The 18,185-nt window shown below is 38.4% G+C and overlaps 3 protein-coding genes across 5 annotated transcripts; 1 reads left to right on the forward strand and 2 right to left on the reverse strand.

Annotated features, from left to right (window-relative positions):
• Positions 1-784: 784 nt before the first annotated feature.
• Positions 785-2,833, reverse strand: LOC147275270 (TCP-1/cpn60 chaperonin family protein). Its single transcript, XM_086255846.1, has one exon. It carries the CDS (start codon positions 2,613-2,615, stop codon positions 1,011-1,013), a length of 1,605 nt encoding a protein of 534 aa, XP_086111972.1. The 5' UTR covers positions 2,616-2,833; the 3' UTR covers positions 785-1,010.
• A 1,374-nt stretch (positions 2,834-4,207) lies between these two features.
• On the forward strand, positions 4,208-12,434 carry LOC147275271 (DExH-box ATP-dependent RNA helicase DExH3-like). 3 transcript variants are annotated; one of them, XM_086255843.1, is made up of 19 exons: positions 4,208-4,799; positions 5,205-5,359; positions 5,460-5,547; positions 5,756-6,001; positions 6,243-6,338; positions 6,659-6,847; positions 6,977-7,136; positions 7,214-7,344; positions 7,506-7,679; positions 7,760-8,032; positions 8,695-8,889; positions 9,115-9,318; positions 9,515-9,584; positions 9,692-9,840; positions 10,130-10,438; positions 10,675-10,734; positions 10,857-11,009; positions 11,098-11,208; positions 11,405-12,434. In XM_086255843.1, the coding sequence occupies exons 1-19, from the start codon at positions 4,386-4,388 to the stop codon at positions 11,894-11,896; spliced, it is 3,669 nt and encodes a 1,222-aa protein (XP_086111969.1). In that variant the 5' UTR covers positions 4,208-4,385; the 3' UTR covers positions 11,897-12,434. The 3 variants fall into 3 exon arrangements, with proteins under 3 accessions (XP_086111969.1, XP_086111970.1, XP_086111971.1); XM_086255844.1 differs by having other exon boundaries at positions 4,682-4,799; positions 5,187-5,359; XM_086255845.1 differs by having other exon boundaries at positions 4,776-4,799; positions 5,163-5,359.
• Positions 12,435-14,012: 1,578 nt separating this feature from the next.
• LOC147275272 (beta-1,2-xylosyltransferase XYXT1-like) lies at positions 14,013-16,183 on the reverse strand. The gene is made up of 3 exons (XM_086227526.1): positions 15,902-16,183; positions 15,537-15,761; positions 14,013-15,402 (listed from the first exon to the last, which is right to left on the reverse strand). The coding sequence occupies exons 1-3, from the start codon at positions 16,041-16,043 to the stop codon at positions 14,228-14,230; spliced, it is 1,542 nt and encodes a 513-aa protein (XP_086083652.1). The 5' UTR covers positions 16,044-16,183; the 3' UTR covers positions 14,013-14,227.
• Between the last annotated feature and the right edge of the window lie 2,002 nt (positions 16,184-18,185).

Genomic DNA, 18,185 nt, shown 5'->3' on the forward strand with positions numbered 1-18,185 from the left:
TTGGTGAAAAAAGAAAATCATCTTCTTAATGCAGCAAGCACAGGTTTAAGATAAGCTGAGCATCTCAACATGTAAGTTATAAGGTTATTTTTTCTACAAATTATTTGTGTAAATATAGCAGTTGGCTTCTTGCAAAGGCATTGAAAGTTATTTCAATAGCAATTTAAGCATGACAACCGTATCACAACCGTATCCGCGCCCTTGGGCAATTGACAGAGGTGGAAGAAAAATCACACAATCTATCTAGTAAAGCATTGAGAACACCAACAAGTAGAAGTACTACATACACTAAAATGTTGTGTGGCACTGTTTAGCATTGTTTACAGACTGATCATTTGGCAATTGAATTATTATAATTCGATGTATGTATCTCATCTACCATGTATGTGTGAGTGGAATAACACACTTAATGGCCTTATTATAGGCTCTAAATGGGCAATAAAAGGGAAACTCATATTTGTTAGGCTCTACATCCATGTACTTTAAGGGGCAATAACCTAGTGTAATTTCATTAATCATCTATATGTCCTTTCATTCTCACAAGAAATGAATGAACAAAAATTTAATGAAGCAAATCAGCAAAACATAGATCCTCCTAAAAGTGAACAGAGGAACAGAGGCCCCATTTCAGCATTATGGAAGTTAACTTTCAGGAAAGAGGATAAACAGAGCTCGAAGTAGTTTCAAAATACATAGCAGGAATCTTTTATCAATGTATTAAAGTCCTAATTTTTGTGATGGAACCCAAGATGGCTAAGAACCAATCTTTTAACAAACAAAGAAATACAAAATAACCATCTCGTCTATTAGCATGCAACTTAACACAACAGACTTAAAAGAGATACAAAAGACTAACTAGATGCATATAAATGGACAAAGGTTCCATAACAACTCTTAAGAAACACCAAAAAAAGTTCAAATCCAAAGTAAACATCCAGAGTACCAAAATTCGTAACAGAAATCCACCTCAAATGAAATAGACTACATAGATCAAACAGAAAACATCCGATCTATCTTACTGTAACTATGTCATCAATCTTCAAAATCATCCGCACACACTCAGTGGCCAGAGTGATGGCACTTGTGCTCACGAGCAGCGGCTGCACCACATTCTCCTCCAAGATGTTGGTAATCTGCCCCTTCCTCACGTTAATCCCAGTGTTGATCTCGCCCTGTGCGTGGCGGTTCCTCAGCTCAGTGACAATGGCAATCGGGTTCAGGCCAGCATTCTCAGCCAGCGTATAGGGAATAACCTCAAGCGCCTCTGCAAAAGACTTCACACAATAACCCTCCATCCCCTGCAACACCTTAGCCCAAGCACCCAACTGCCTGGAGAGCTCAATCTCCGGCGCCCCACCACCTGCAATCAAAAACCTCTTACTCACCAAACACCTAACCACACACAGAGCATCATGCAAGCTCCGCTCCGCCTCATCAAGCACCAACTGGTTTGACCCACGAACCAGGATCGTGGTGGTCCGACCCATGTTCTTAATCCCTGTAATCTTCACAATCTTGCCATCACCAAGCGAAGCTTCCTCAACCAAATCAGCATAGCCCAACTTCTCAGCCCGGAAATGCTCTATATTCGCAATGGGCAAGCAATTCAAAGTCTTGGTGATGAACTCAATTTCATCCCTTTCCACATCCTTAATCACCAAAATCTTGGCTTTCGCTAAATAATGCAGGGACAAATCAGTGACCGCGTCTCGTAGAATACTCTTCTGAATCAGCAAAACGTTACAACCTGTGGCCTTAATCTTCTTAATCATACCAAGAATGTAATTTCTCTCTTCCTTCAAAATCCTATCCATCTGGGTATAGTCAGAGACCACGATACTCTGCTCGATATCGGTCTTAGGAGGAGAAATCTGGAACTGAATCACAGCAATCTTCGCGTTTTCCATCCTCGTGGGCCCGCCGGCGGCGTGACTCGCCTTCTTGTCGAAAACTAAGCCCTTCACCATCTCCGTATCGTCGACCGTCCCGCCCAGCTTCTTCACGATCCTGATGTCCCTCAGGTCCACCAACTCCGGCGTCGCGGGGTCCACCACAGAGAGCACGCCGTCCACGGCGAGCGGCGCGAGCAGAGTGGAGTACTGGCTCACGACCTTGCTGTTGAGCGAAGTGCTCGCGGACTTGACAAGCGAATCGCGGTCCGTGAGCTCGACGGGGACTGCCATGGCGGTTAAGACATCGACGGCTTTGATGGAGACCTTGTGGAGAGAGTCGGATATCACCGTCGGGTGGATACCGTGGGACAGAAGGATATGGCATTGTTTCAGCAAAGCGCCGGCGATGACGACGACGGTGGTAGTGCCATCTCCGGCGGCGGCGTCCTGCGACTTGGAGAGCTCGACGAGCATTTTGGCGGCGGGTTGGAGGACCTCCATCTTGTTGAGGATGGTGGCGCCGTCGTTGGTGATGATGACCTCGCCGTTGGCGGTGGAGATCATCTTGTCCATGCCCTTGGGTCCCAGACTGGTCCGGACCGCGTCGGCCACGGCTCGAGCCTGGAGGATGTTGGCCTGGCGGACATCTTCCTTGCGCTTGTTGTCGACGTAAGACTCGGTCTTGGACGAGCGGGGTTGGGAGATCACTGCTGGTGTAGCCATGGATGCTGAGATCGGAACCCTAACCCTAGCGGTTTAAGAGTAAGGTTGGGGGGGGTATCACGGTAAATAAGCGGGAAGGGTTGGGTGGATTCTAATTTGCTGAGCGAAGTTCCGATTTTGAAATGATGGAGAGAGTGAAACCCTAGAGACAAGAGTGAGTGAGAAACAGAGGGAATGGGTTTTAGGACATTTGGAGAGAGAGGATTCGAGAAGGTAGACGAAAATGGCGTTGTTGTGAGGGAATGTTTGGGCTAAAGATCTTTAATTTCGTTAATCGGGCTTTTAAAAGCCCAAAACTTAACAACGATTAATCAAGATGGACTGGGCCTAGACACACCCAAATAGAGATTCTAATTATAAATAATTTTGAAAAATATATTTATTTAAAAAAAAAAATGAAAGAGAGATAAATACAAAATTCTGAAAACTCAGTCTCCTTAATAAAAAATTCAGTTGTTGAAAAATTTAATTTTAAAATTTGTGCTTTTTAGCGACTCAATCATTCAGCTACGCCTACGTGTTGAAATTTCTTTTAACATAGAGAGAAAAATACCATTAAATCATTTATGGTGCGTTTGGATGAAGTAGTTTAAAATTACTAAGGAATTCACAAATGACGGAATTTTAAACGATGTGATTTAAAATTTTAGAATATGTAAATTCTCTTGTTTGGATAACATGTAAACATAATGGAGTTTAAATACGGAATTTATGGTAGTTTTAATTTTTGATACATCAATTCAAAAGAGTGATGATGATGGTGATGGTGGCAACAATAAAAATGATGTTTATGATGAGTTGACCATATTGGTAGGGGTAATGGCCCACAAGCGGTAGGAGAAATGGTGGTGGCTAAAATTGGGGTGTTGGCGGTGGCGGTGGCGGTGGCGGTGGTGGTGTTGGAAATGGCGGTGATGGTGGTGGCGGCGGTGACGGTGATGGCGGTGGTGGCGACGGTGATGGCGGTGGTGGCGGTCTTGGTGTTGGTGTTGGTGGTGGTGGCGGCAGCGGCAGCGGGGGTGGTGGCGGGTGTGGTGGTGTTAGTGGTGGTGACGTTGGCGGCAGTGATGGTAGTGTCAACATGGTCGACACGACTTATTTTTCTTTTGTAAAAATTGGAATTTTGAAAATGACACCAATTTAGGTGGAATTTAAAGTTAAAATTTACAGCTTTCAAATCCCAAGTTTTTTTCCACCTAGAATTTACAAAATTCTGTATTTATTGACCCAAACAAAGAAATTAGAGCATGTAATTTCTTAAATTCTGAATTTTGTTTAAATTCCGAGTTTTTTTCCTCCATCCAAACACACCATTAGTTCATGTTATCAAAAATAAAATATATTTATTTAACTATCGTGTTAATGCGCTTTATTGCATATTACTAGCCATAATTACAAAAATATTTATGAAATTTACCTTCACAATATTAGAAAAATTGCAATTTCAAATCAAATAATTAGACCGAAATAACAATTTTGCCAATTATTTAGTTTATGTTCAACCAAAAAAAATTATTTAGCTAATGTAGTCTATATATACGACTCCGTTTTGTAAAGCCTCAGATTTTGAGTCAAAACAAATTAACGGAGTCTAGTTCTGAAACTCATGACGTAAAGGGTCTTAGCGCCACTTCTCTCCAACGAACCTCACCCAAGACATAACCAAACAAACGTCTTCTCTTCTATACACCCTCCCAAAAACCCTAATTCCAGCAAATGCCACCCTAATTTGTTCAACTGCAAAAACCCACAACCACACACAGCAGAACCATGCCGTACTCAGCCCTCTTTCAGGGCTATATAATAATGAGAACCACCACCTCCACCCCCGTCTTGGCCTCACTGCGACGGACCCACCACAGAGCTTTAGTGAGGCCGTCTCTAAAACTGATGAACAGCAGCAGCAGCAGATACCACACCCACTGCCTTGCTGGGTCGGGTAATTGGAATTGGAATGCGTGCTATTACCTGCCGCGGCATGTGGGACCCATGGGGGACGTCACGTGCCTGGCCTCGTCTCGGACGGTGCCGGATTGGAAGCAGAGGCAGCAGCAGCTGAGGAGTACTGCGGCGCCGTTTTTGTACCAGCAGAGCTTGAATTATGGACGGTTTGCGTACCAGGACGCCTCCGCTAGTGAGGAGTCTGATTACGAAATGGGGTCTGGGTCTTCTCAGCGTCAAATGGTTGGTTTTTCTGTGCCCATTTTGTTTAAAATGTGTTTGCTTGAATTGGGTTTTTGATTGAGCTAGGCACTGTTTTGGTTTAGTAATTTTTTTGAAGCTACTTTTAATTGCCTTTTAAAGTGAAAAATTACATCTAATTTTGTTTTTAGGAGCAAGAAAACTACTTTAACTTCATTATCATCATTCAATTTGTGAAGTAGAATGGCCATTGGAACTTTGATTGAGTTGGGTAATGCTTAGCTCTTTTAAGCACTGAAGCTGAAATCTATAATTTTTCTCATCACTCTTTTCAGTGTAAATGGTGTGATTTTACTAGTTAATATATGCTTTATATTTTCTAAATGGAAGAAATTCTGTTCATAGATACATACTGGTGTTTATTTGAAGCTGTTTGATGGCTTTTAGTGTGGTTCGACCCTTGAAAACATTGATGAATGGAGATGGAAGTTAACCATGCTTCTTCGCAACAAAGATGAGGAAGAAGTGGTGTCCAGGGAAAGAAAGGATAGACGTGATTTCGAACATCTCTCAGCACTGGCAAGCAGGATGGGTTTATACAGGTATATTAGTTTAGTAGGTGTACAGTTATCCACATTTTACTTATTCTATGTCTATGTCTATTTTTGTGTGTTTTCTGATTTTTTTAATTTTCTCAAACAGCCATCAGTATTCAAAAGTTGTAGTCTTTAGTAAAACCCCTCAGCCAAATTACCGACCGGATCTGGATGATAAGCGACCACAAAGAGAGGTACTTTCTCCTCCCCCTGGCTTTTGATTAGTGTAGTATTTTATTAAAGTCGCTCTTTCATGTCCCTTGTTCTTTTCAGTTTAGTTTATTTATGTATGAAAGGAAATGGGTGACTTGCTTCCCTGTGTGCATGTTCTTGAAGTTACCAAGTCTTCTATCTAATTTTGTGCATTCAATATATTGTTCTAACTTTTTGAAGTATGTATAGGTTGTCTTACCTTTTGGACTGCATAGAGAAGTAGAAGCTCATCTCAAAGCCTATCTTTCTGAAAAGTCAATGAGCAGAGGAAACTTATCAGAAATTTCCTTTTCAAGATCAAGCAATAGTGGAAGTATTGCTAATAATGGGGGACTTAACGAGCAGGAGGAGCCCTTGGTACAGAATAGTGATGCCATGGATAGAATTCTTGAACAGAAAAGCTTGCAACTGCGTAATAGGCAACGACATTGGCAGGTTTTTTCGTCCTTCTTTTTGCCACACTTATTCTAGCTGGAAGTTCAGCCCTTTTGCATTTTTTTAATTCTTTTTATCTATATATAGGAAACAGAACTTTGCATTAGTGAAGGTTTTGTTTTTCTGTGTTCTGGTTTACTTTGACGTTGAGATGCAGCTCTTGTTCATTTTCATGTAGCTTTACTGTGAGCTTTGTAGATTTTTTGAAACATCCATGTTGAAAATATCAAGTCTTCTACAGGAATCTCTTGAAGGTCAAAAGATGCTTGAACTTCGTAGAAGTCTGCCTGCATATAAAGAGAAAGATGCTCTGTTAAAATCCATATCAGAAAATCAGGTGTGTTAAAATCCATATCATACAAAGAGAACTGGTTATGGTTTACTGCTTTTGCTTGCTGATATGGTTGAGTTTTCCTTTTATAAAATGTGTCGCTACTAGAAAATGTGTTGGTACCCTTAGAAAAACGGATGGGAGGGACTATGTAGGGAGGGAGGGAGGGAGAATTTGGAGTGCTCTTTTTAGTATATAGTGGCAGTTCATTTTGACTAGTGCCTTTGGTACAACTCTAAATGAATTATTGTACCAGCATTGTATTGGTTGGTTGGTTTCTGTGTGTATTGGCTGTGGACTGAAGAATTAATTATGTTTGTGAGCAGGTCATAGTTGTCTCAGGTGAAACAGGTTGCGGCAAAACTACACAACTTCCTCAGTACATTTTAGAATCTGACATTGAAGCTGCTCGTGGAGCTGCCTGTAATATTATTTGTACTCAGCCTAGACGAATATCTGCCATGACTGTATCTGAAAGAGTTGCTGCTGAACGAGGGGAGAACCTGGGGGAATCTGTAAGTTCCATTATCTGATGTTATGGCTTTTTTTCAAATCACTATTCTTGTTTTATCTTCAGTTGTGATTGTTGATCATTTAACTTTTTCTGGCCAATTTGAACTTAAATCTTCGCCCTTTTGTAAAAGGTTGGTTACAAAGTTAGGCTGGAAGGAATGAAAGGGAGGGACACCCGCCTTCTCTTTTGCACCACTGGCATATTATTGAGGAGATTACTTGTTGACAGAAAGTTGAGAGGTGTTACACATGTCATTGTTGACGAGATTCATGAACGTGGAATGAATGAAGGTAATTTTGGAATGTGTTTTTGATGGTTGGTATTTCCAATGCACTTAAAATTTTAATCAGTCTTGCATATGTTTCAGATTTTCTTCTTATCGTCCTGAAAGAACTTCTCCCTCGTCGACCGGAGTTGAGGTTGATCTTGATGAGTGCAACCTTGAATGCTGAGCTTTTCTCCTCCTACTTTGGTGGTGCTCCAATGATCCATATACCTGTAAGCTCAGGGAGCTAGTTCTTATTTTTTATATAATTTTTGTTTTCTAATTTATGTGTCCCATGTACCTAAAATTGACTAGCTACTCTATGATCATCATTGTGGTTTCACATCAATATAGCATGATGTTCTTAGCTGATCAGGAACTTGCTCCATTACAGGGTTTTACATATCCAGTCAGAGCACATTTTCTGGAGAATATTCTAGAAATGACTGGGTATCGGTTGAATTCATATAATCAAATCGATGATTATGGTCAAGATAAGACGTGGAAAATGCAGAAACAAGCTCAAGCTTTCAAAAAGAGAAAGAGCCAAATTGCTTCTACCGTTGAGGTATATAAAATTTGTGTCTTAGTTTTTGTTGCAATCCCTTGGTTGTATTTTATTTTATTTTGTTGTCCCTTTTTGAACAGGATGCACTTGAAGCTGCTGACTTTAGGGAGTACAGTCCAAAGACTCAGGAATCTCTGTCATGTTGGAATCCTGACTCCATTGGTTTTAACCTCATTGAGCATCTGCTTTGCCACATAGTCAGGAAAGAACGGCCTGGTGCTATTTTAGTTTTCATGACTGGTTGGGATGACATAAACTCCTTGAAGGATCAACTCCAAGCTCATCCCCTTTTAGGAGATCCTAGCAGGGTCCTGCTGCTTGCATGTCATGGTTCCATGCCTAGCTCTGAGCAGGTGGGATCACTGTTCTCCTTTATTTTTGTTATCAATGCATATATTTATATTACCATGATCTAGTGATCGAAAACGCTTGAGGACTTTTTTCATATACATTCCATCAATTAAAAGAAAATGAAGATTTTTTTCTAAATGATATTCTAATGATAGTTTTGCATGGTTGTTGGGGTTTATAAAAACTTGGTTCAATCTAAGCCTGGGAGCCTTGGAGGCTTAAGTTTCCCATGGCATGTGATGTGAAGGCTTGTCTTGTGTTTCGATTGTATTGATCCTAAATAGTTTTTAATTGAGGGTTCCTGTTACTATCTTGGGGCTTATTTTCTTTCCTTATTATCTATAATTTGGCAATTTAATTCAATAAATTATCAAAATATTATCCTATAATACAGACTAATTGATGCTGTTAATTTTGCAAAAGAATGTGTTGATCAATAAGCATTACAGCTTCATATTCATTCAATGGATCTTTTGATGTTATCATTTCAACAATATGGAACCACTCTTTTTTGGGTTGTTTCTTCCCCGTCGTAGTTGATGGACTGTGGCCATGATTTATGTTCTGAATGTTACCACATGTCAGGTTTTATATTTTAGTAATTCATTTTTCTGTTTTTTTTTTTTTTTTTTTTTTTTTTTTTTTTTTTTTTTTTTGTAAACAGAGGTTAATATTTGATAAGCCGGAAGATGGAATTCGGAAAATAGTTCTAGCTACAAACATGGCTGAGACTAGTATCACTATCAATGATGTGGTTTTTGTGGTTGATTGTGGAAAGGCAAAAGAGACATCATATGATGCACTAAATAACACTCCCTGTTTGCTTCCATCCTGGATATCAAAAGCTGCTTCTCGGCAGGTAAGACAGTTTTGATATCAATTTGATTAATTTATCTAGTTATGGCTGGATCTTCTGATATAATACAAAGCATGAATTTGTATCCATCATCAAAGGTTGCTGCTTCTTAGTTAAACTGTGCAATTTTATTGATGTATGGTACTCAAATTTTCATGCAAATTGCTTTTGTACAAGGAGATTAAATACATGGGCTTCCAATATTAATTTAATGCCTTTAATCTGTAGAGAAGAGGAAGAGCTGGCCGTGTTCAACCTGGCGAGTGTTTTCATATCTATCCCAGATGTGTATATGATGCCTTTAATGATTATCAATTGCCCGAACTTCTGAGGACGCCATTGCAGTCTTTATGTTTACAAATCAAAAGTCTACAACTTGGAAGTATTTCAGAGTTCCTATCTAAGGCCTTGCAGCCACCGGAACCTCTGTCGGTAAATATCTATCTGAGTACTCTCAATTTATGTTTTTCCATAATACTTGCACAGGAGACGGTGATAGTCTTATCAATTGCTTCTGAACTATTTCTAAGATTCACATGTTGTGAATTATGATATAATTTTTCTTATGTTATCAGTGTTATCTATGCAGATCTTCATATCAGTCTTCTGAATTTTGTTTGTTTTGTAGGTTCAAAATGCTGTTGAGTATTTGAAGATCATTGGGGCTTTAGATGATAATGAAGACCTGACAGTGTTAGGTGATGAGTACTTAATATTCAGTTGTATGATTATCAAAGCTGTTTAAAGTTGCGCTATTGGTTTGTCTGCAAGTAAGAAAGCTTAAAAATGATTGTATGCTGTGCAGGACGCCACCTGTCAACGCTTCCAGTTGAGCCTAAACTTGGAAAAATGCTCATATTAGGGGCTATCTTCAATTGTTTGGATCCAATAATGACTGTTGTTGCAGGCCTTAGTGCAAGAGATCCGTTCATGATGCCATTTGACAAGAAGGATGTAAGTATGATATAGTGTTCCTTGCTACAACTTGATGTTTTCATTTGCACTGTTGTGTATTTTGATGATGTCTCCCCCCCCCCCCCCCCCCCCCCACGCGGCATGCCAGCATATTGTGCTTGTGCAATTTTTTAGAAACTGATTTTTTTCCCCCACCCCACTTGTAATTGAATGTTGACTTTTATACTTTTCACTTCTCTTCAAAGTAAAGAGATGTGCAAGGAACTTAAAAGTATTCAGTTTTTGAAAATAGCCCAAGGAGTAACCATCTCCTTTTCAACTTTTGCAGCTTGCAGAATCAGCAAAAGCACAGTTTTCTGGCCGTGATAGTAGTGATCATCTTGCACTTGTTCGAGCTTATGATGGTTGGAAAAATGCTGAAAGACTGCAGTCTGGTTATGAGTACTGCTGGAGAAATTTTCTTTCTGCACAAACTCTAAAAGCCATCGACTCTCTTCGGAAGCAGTTCTTTTTTTTGCTCAAGGATACTGGTCTGGTTGATCACAACATAGAAAACTGCAATACATGGAGCCATGATGAGCATCTTATCCGAGCCATCATCTGTGCGGGATTATTTCCTGGAATATGCTCTGTTGTGGTAAGTCATTATGCATAACTTATAATGTTCATATATTTTTTATTTAAGCTTTTTATTCACATGAAAAGAAAAAGTGTAGAGAAAGAGTGATGAAAGGGGTCATGATTCTTCAGATTCAATTGGATTCACTGACTGGCTGGTCACTTAATGTTTTTTGTGTCTGTTTTCCTTGTGGATGGCTTTTCTTTATCTCATTTATTGTGTATGATGTTTACTGTTACCATTACGTTCCACAGAACAAAGAGAAGTCGATTTCATTGAAAACTTTGGAAGATGGACAAGTACTTCTATACTCGGTTAGTTTCTTGTCTTTGTCTGCATTCATGTTTCCTTGGGGCATTGCTTTAAGTTATTCTGTTTTATGGTGATGAATCATTATTCTGATCTATTGTTTGAAATTGTTGATTGCATCAATTAGAATTCTGTCAATGCTGGGTTACCCAAAATTCCATATCCATGGCTTGTTTTCAATGAAAAGGTGAAAGTGAATTCGGTATTCCTCCGGGATTCAACTGGTGTATCTGATTCTGTGCTCCTTTTGTTTGGAAGCAACATTTCCAGGGGTGGGCTGGTAGGTTTATTGACTTTGTTGTGCCTGTTACTTTGGGATTGTGTTCTTGATGGAAAAATACTAACTACTCCCTACTTGCTTTTGGTAGGATGGGCACCTGAAGATGTTGGGAGGATACTTAGAGTTTTTCATGAATCCCGCATTAGCAAATACATATATTTGCTTAAAGAGGGAGCTTGACGAACTGATTCATAATAAGGTTTGTATTTAGCTTCACCATTTCTCACAGCTCTTGAATTAAACACTTGGATCTAATACCCATTCTTTGGTTTTGCTCCTGTGTAGCAGCCAGAACTCTCTCTCTCTCTCTCTCTCTCTCTCTCTAATGTACACACATGCACATGGTACTCAATTTATAGCTAAATGCTAACATGTGGTGCATTCTTTGCAAGCAGCTTCTGAATCCCAAATTGGATATGCAATCTCGTGCTGACCTCCTGTCAGCCCTAAGATTACTGGTCTCAGGGGACCAATGTGATGGTAGATTTGTCTTTGGTCGCAAGGTGCCAGTACCCTCAAAGAAGGCAACAAAAGAGATGGTACCACAAACCTTGAGGGTTGGTGATAAAGGTGGGAATGATAATTCCAAAACTCAGCTGCAAACGTTGCTTGTCAGAGCTGGACATGAAGCACCCATCTACAAGACAAAACAATTGAAAAACAACCAGTTCCGTTCCACTGTGATCTTCAATGGGTTGAACTTTGAAGGGCAGCCTTGTGGTAGTAAGAAACAAGCAGAGAAGGATGCAGCTGCTGAGGCTGTGCTGTGGTTAAAGGGCGAGAGCCGTTCTTCTTCGACAAATATTGACCATATGTCGATGCTCCTAAAGAAGAGTAAAAACACAAGCCAGAAAAGGACCCCATTTGATAGCGCTAAGTGGAGTTAAGCACTTCTTTTCATATAGTGGAGTTCAGACTCCAGCATATCACCAAAAAGCCCTAACTGTGACAATGAGTTGCTGGAGGCTGGTCCAACTTGAAAGCTTTGGGTGAGTGAAATTTGAACGTCAATCTTCTTGGCCGTTGCCTCCAGATGGGAAGCTACATTTTGTAGTCTATGATTGATGCTGAACTCTGCCAACCTATACTTGGAAAGGGGTAATAGATAACATTCTTTATAGGCAGAACCACCCATATTTTTGAAAAGGGGTGATTGAGCACATTCTGTATGGAGTAGAGAGAGAGAATGTACCTCTTTCTGCCGAAGTTGCAGATTATTCTATACAGGTTTTTCATCGCAGTTTATATATCACATGGATCCATGCTGCTGTGTCAAGGAGCTGCCTTTTGTATATATTGTTGGCAGAGCACTGTATTAGCAAAGTGACCAAAAAGGTCATTGATTTTCAACTAAAGAGTTGGGGTACCTTGTATCTGTAAAGCAACAGCTTATTTATTTATAAATCATTAATTTTTAAGGTTCTATAGACAGGAAAAGCACGGTGGCAGATGGTGTTTGCTTCCTGTCTGTACTAGAACTTGTGGCTAGGCATGCACAAAGTGGGGTTCGTCATTCCTCCTGATTTTATGTTGCAAGTAGCAAACAAATGTTCCATATTGTAATCTCTTCTGCTCAAACCGATTAAAGCTTGGGGCAAGTATTGAATCATACTTCATTTTCACTCAACTAATATAATATCACACTCTTACTCAAAAAGCTAATAATTAAAAGGACATTTTGATAATCAGATGCCATGAAGGTACGTAGAAAAAAAATATTAGAAGAGCAGAGAAGACAAGGGGAGAGGAGAAGAAGACTAATAGGGGTGCCAAATCGCACAATGATATTGTCAGGTCAATTATATGCGGTTTGTTGAAAAAATGAAATATATGGCATGCATGTTTATGGAAGTTAATAACTTAATATCCAAACTAAGAAGGAAGCTAAATAATTACAATCCCTAAGATAAAAATATAAAATAAATGGATTCAATTTACAAAATAACAGCATAACTAAGAGCGAAAACGATTCTCTTAACAGGTGCTTTTGTCATAATTGGAGATTGGATTCGTGGACACCAAACTAACAAGTATTCAATCCCTACCTTGTCTTTAGTACAATGTACGGCTAAAATTTTAATTGAAACATTGGAAGATGGAAAGTAGTTGTATATATATACACTGGGTGAGTTTGTTGCCTTTGACTACATTCAATGTTTCCTGGTGGCATTCCTTTGCTAATTATACTATTTTAGTTGCGTATTATATGATGATGCATCATTATCAGATCCTCCCATAATTTTTTCAGGGTGATTGATAACACATTCGAAGAAGTGGGTCTCGGTTCTCTCCGATTGTATAGAGTATTTCTCTAATGCAGAATGTTAGAGGGTGTTCCAACGTTGATGCATTAATCCTTATATTATGTGTCATTAATGTCTTGTTTGGCTGATTTGAGTCTCATTAATGCCTTTGATGGGATGAGTCACCTATAGGCTATAGATCTCCTTTGTCTACACTCTTGTCATCTGGTAATTACCACCTATAATTAATTACCCTTTTTATTTTAAACAAAGATACAAAATATAAAATAAGGAAAGAGAAAAAGAAGTACTTAGTATTTTAATTAACAACCAAAAACAAAAACTTCACGCTTTCACCTGCTACCAATATTTAATATATAAAATAAGTTCCGGGTTAAAAAAAGTAGATACATTTGGATCTTCATATGGGAAGAACCCAAATTAAAATGTAAAGTTTTCGTTTACATGATGACAAAGGAGAGATGTCATGCATGGGCCCCGGCTTGGTCTGTCTCTATCTATATATATTACTCTGCTAGGGTCTTGCTTCTGTGTAGTGCATGTGTTGTCCTTCTCTATGTTGTGCCTTAGTAAAAATCAATATCCTGTTTGATGTTTAATTATGCACTGTTTATCATGAGGAGGTATATAATCAGATCTAAAATTAAATTAAATTAGAGCTTGAAATGCAAGCAAATCAGAAAATAGTTTGAACAATTGACAATAGCGTATAATTCATTCATTATACTTTTATTGACATATCAGTTTACAGAGTAAAAGCAACACTCCATTTGGGCCGTTATGAACTCCATTTCTAAATATCATAAATGCTTTTTCCTCAATTTCTATACAAAAGCGAGTTCTGAACCAATGATATTAATTAAATACATGGCTAGAAAAACATAGACAAAATGAAGAAAGGACAAGGAAATAACACCTAGAGGACCTTGTTTCCTCTAAAAATTAAACAATGGCCTACTGATGCAGAAGCTCAAGAGCTTTTAACAAAGTGGGTCTGAACCTGTTGACATTAAGCTTTACATTTTGTTTCTCCAAAAAGATTGACTTGAATGCTTCCCACCCTTGTTTCCCAAATGAGTAAGGGTCAGTAAAAACTGCATGGTCAAGTGGGTATTGCTGTATCAGTGTGCTCTCCTCATTGCTTATCTTATACTCCAAGTACTTTAGATTCATATCCTTTGAAGGCTCTCCGAAGTCGTTTGTTGCAAGCCATTCGAACCCTCCAAGAGGAAGTATTTGGATGAAAATTGCATTTTCAGGCAGGAAAAGAATGTTTGTAAGGCCAGCTCCATGAACTCCCATTAACACATCACAAGAATTCACAAGTTCTGCAAATTTCGACAGATTCATGTCAGCTTCTGCAACAACTACCTTGTACCCCAAGCGTCTAGCCATTCTAATAATTTCTCCTGTATTTGTAAAAGACCTTGTTCTCTTTCTTGGTATGATCAGAAGCCGCGGCTTTTTGCGTTGATGACCATTTCTGATTCTGATTGCACTTGCTCTCTTTAATGAATAAGTATTCCTTAGAAACTCCCTGAAGTCTTTCATAGAATATGAATGCTTTGAAGGATCAATGCTCAGCTCCTTTTCATGTCTTTTGAGGCCAACAGTTACACTTGGGAAGCAATGGACTTCTTCTTCTTTGTCAATGTCAATAATCTCATACTTGGACAGTCCTTTTAGTACTGCTTGGAGCTTTGCAGTCCACCAAGGTTTTATGTCCGTAATAAGAAATTGAACTTCGCCATCATATTTTCGCGAAGTAATATAGAGCGGAATTACCACATCAGTGAACTCATGGAAATTGTTTCCTGTATATCCTCCATTTGAAAACAAGATGGCTGGAACATTATGATTTCGGGTGCATTGAGGAATTTCCTGGTGTCCACTTACTGGCTTCACTGACCATTTCCGAGTGTTCTTCATTGCTCCATTGTCTTCTTTTCGAGCATAAGGTCTTATAGTCCATGAGCTATTCCCAGCTAACATGTCCATTTGAGATGAAACAATAAAAACTGAGGACGATTTGCCATCTACTCGAGCATCTCTGTTGATCTCGCAAACTTCAGTTCTTGGTTCTTTGACATTGCAGATTGGCTCCAAATTCTTTGTCACAACTTCTACAACTGAAAAAAGGATAAATGGCTTTAGTCAAACAAATATAGAATGACAATTTTATCTTATCATCAACCTAACCTCAGAATGTAAACTTCAATTCCTTAAAAAGTAAAGAATGAAGTTAAGCATAGAGAATACTTACTGTTTGTCTCTTCATCCTGACCGCTTGTAAGAATGGGACTAGTACTACTAGGAGTGCTTGCATTTTGCTGTAGATCATCAGAGTCTCCCACTTGAAGACTCACATTTTTAAACTCTTGGGTACTTATCTTCCGATCAAGCATACTTTTGATCACTTGCTGAGAGCTATTTGTTTCCTTGAGTGCCAGTATCTTGTTTCTAACACCCATTGACTGTTGCAAGTGCACTGTGATATCCAGTAAATGAAAGTTAGAAATCAATATAGCTACTGAACAAAACATATCATCAACCGTGCATTAGAATATATGCATCAGGACACTCTTATGTTAGCACAAATTAACAAAAATTATGAAGAAATGTACATACAAGCTGGTAGAGGATTCAAACTAGGCTTGAGTACTGTGCAAAAGCACAATGCTATGAGCAAGCAGCAGACAAATGCTCCATATCCAAATCTCTTCTGCTCATGCTGACTAAAGCTTCTGGCAAGCATCGAATCATACATCATTTTTACTCTTCGATCAACTAATATTATCAAACACTCGACTCAAAATTCTGAAAGGCCATGCTGCATGTGGAAGCCTTACAAATGTTTGATGGAGAAAATGATCATATATTACAAGGAATCAAGACTAATTAGCAAGTGACCTGTTTAGTACTAGTCTTAAGAGGTTTGAGTGTATGGTGAAGCAGGACTTATTTGAATGCCATTTTGTATGTCAATTGAAGTTGATGAGGTCATTGTCTGTGAATTGTTGCACCCCACGATTTTTGTTAGTTCTCAAGTCTAGTAGATCGATTCTCCAAAACTTATAAAAAATTAAAAGATATGAAAGGGACATTTTGGTTGACTGTAGAGAACACCATCTCTTCTTCCATGTTTTGTTATGAGAGTTTAATTTCTTGTGTATATTGGTAACACTTAATCTGCCAGCCGTGATTCCAGCTTCAATTGAAAGCTATGAACCAAGTACCAACTACGACTGTAGAAAATTGGATCATATCCATGGCATTATTGCATGTATACCACTACTAGTTCTGAATTCAACTGCAAAGATAAAAGTAAACCTATTAAAATGACTTTATAATTGAAGTCATTCAAGGAACAATGCACCTTAGCTAATTGTGCAAAAACTACAACCGCATTAGTTTGATCTACATTGAAAACAGTAATTGTTTGCCTAATTAAACCAAGTTTAGGAGGCTAATAATGTCATTGTGTGTTGATAATCAAGAGCCAACCCATCATAGTGCAAAACTTTGTCGGTCGAGAACTCATCAAAAAATCTAGACCCGTGGAAAATGCTAAGGCATTTATGCATACAAAACTAGTAATGGTAGATTAGAGAAGGACACTTTAACAAGACATTTGTCTCTGTTTTGGTGGGCTGCATGATGAGGCTGAAGTTAGAGGACTTGGCATTTTAAATTGAGTATTCTCTCAAGCAATACGTGTGTGACTTAAAATAATATATAGTTTTCATATATAGCTCCAGAAAAGTAATAGGAGTTGTTAATAGATTGTTATCATACAATTATGCAACCACTCTGGGTCTGGGGCCTCATTTCCATGGATTAGACCTTGCATATTTAACATATACATATATTAGTGTTAATTTATGCATGCGTGATTGCGTGTTCATTAAGCTACACTTGAAAGAATTTCAGCACCCAACCACAATATTCTTTTAACCTTATTTTGACAAAATTTATAAGACTTTCAGACCTAGCTAGCTAGGTCAATGTTAGGTAGCATGTATCGAGCACAAGGGCCAAAGGCTAATGACTAATTATGAGGGTTATTTGTATTAGTTCAATTTGAGGACCTTATGTTTTTTTTTTTGTTTTTTTCTAAGATTGGAGCACCTTAATTTAGTTACTTTCTATATGTATAGCACTTAGGCTCTTAGCTTTCTATTTTCAAAAATATGATTTATTTCAAATGTATTTTTTTCTGATGATAATTATAAAACTTTTATGGAATGTTTTCAAATTGCATAAAAACAATCACAACAACAAAAACTAACACTATTTACTTCAGTTATGTGTGGCAAGTAGGACATGGCAGGCCAACATGGAGGTGAATATGTTGTCCTATCTCAATCTCTAACATTGAAAGAAAACAACAACGCACGCATTCTTAACATTGAGCTTGGCCTATCAATTTTCTGAGCTCTTTATCTAAATTATGAATTTCCATATGCAATGTGATAATTACAATTTGTACAAAATCATAATTACAATGCAAACCATCATCACATGATCACCCCTTAATTTCAGGGTAATCACTCATGTCCTTCAAAATCATTATTTCCTTCATTGATATTAATTGGTATATACATCAAATTGCTCTTCCTGCCCTTTGAATCAAACCCCATGCCTACTTAATATCTTGCTAATTTGCCACTAGTAACCAATATCTTAATTCATATCATCAATAATATGCCTAAACTGCATATGTCATGCATAATTATTCTCATTATTAGTGCACTTGTTTGTTTATTATTAGTTGTGTCTGTTGTTTGATAGTTGGTCAAGACGAACACCTTCTGGCAATTTTCATTAGTCGTTCACAACTTATAGTATGAAAGATCTTTATGCTCCTGTAGTTGGAAATTGATGTCTACAATTTTGAGTATATAATATTTTG

Source organism: Dryas octopetala, chromosome 9, assembly GCF_963921425.1.
Source record: "Dryas octopetala chromosome 9, drDryOcto1.1, whole genome shotgun sequence".
Lineage (NCBI taxonomy): Eukaryota > Viridiplantae > Streptophyta > Magnoliopsida > Rosales > Rosaceae > Dryas > Dryas octopetala.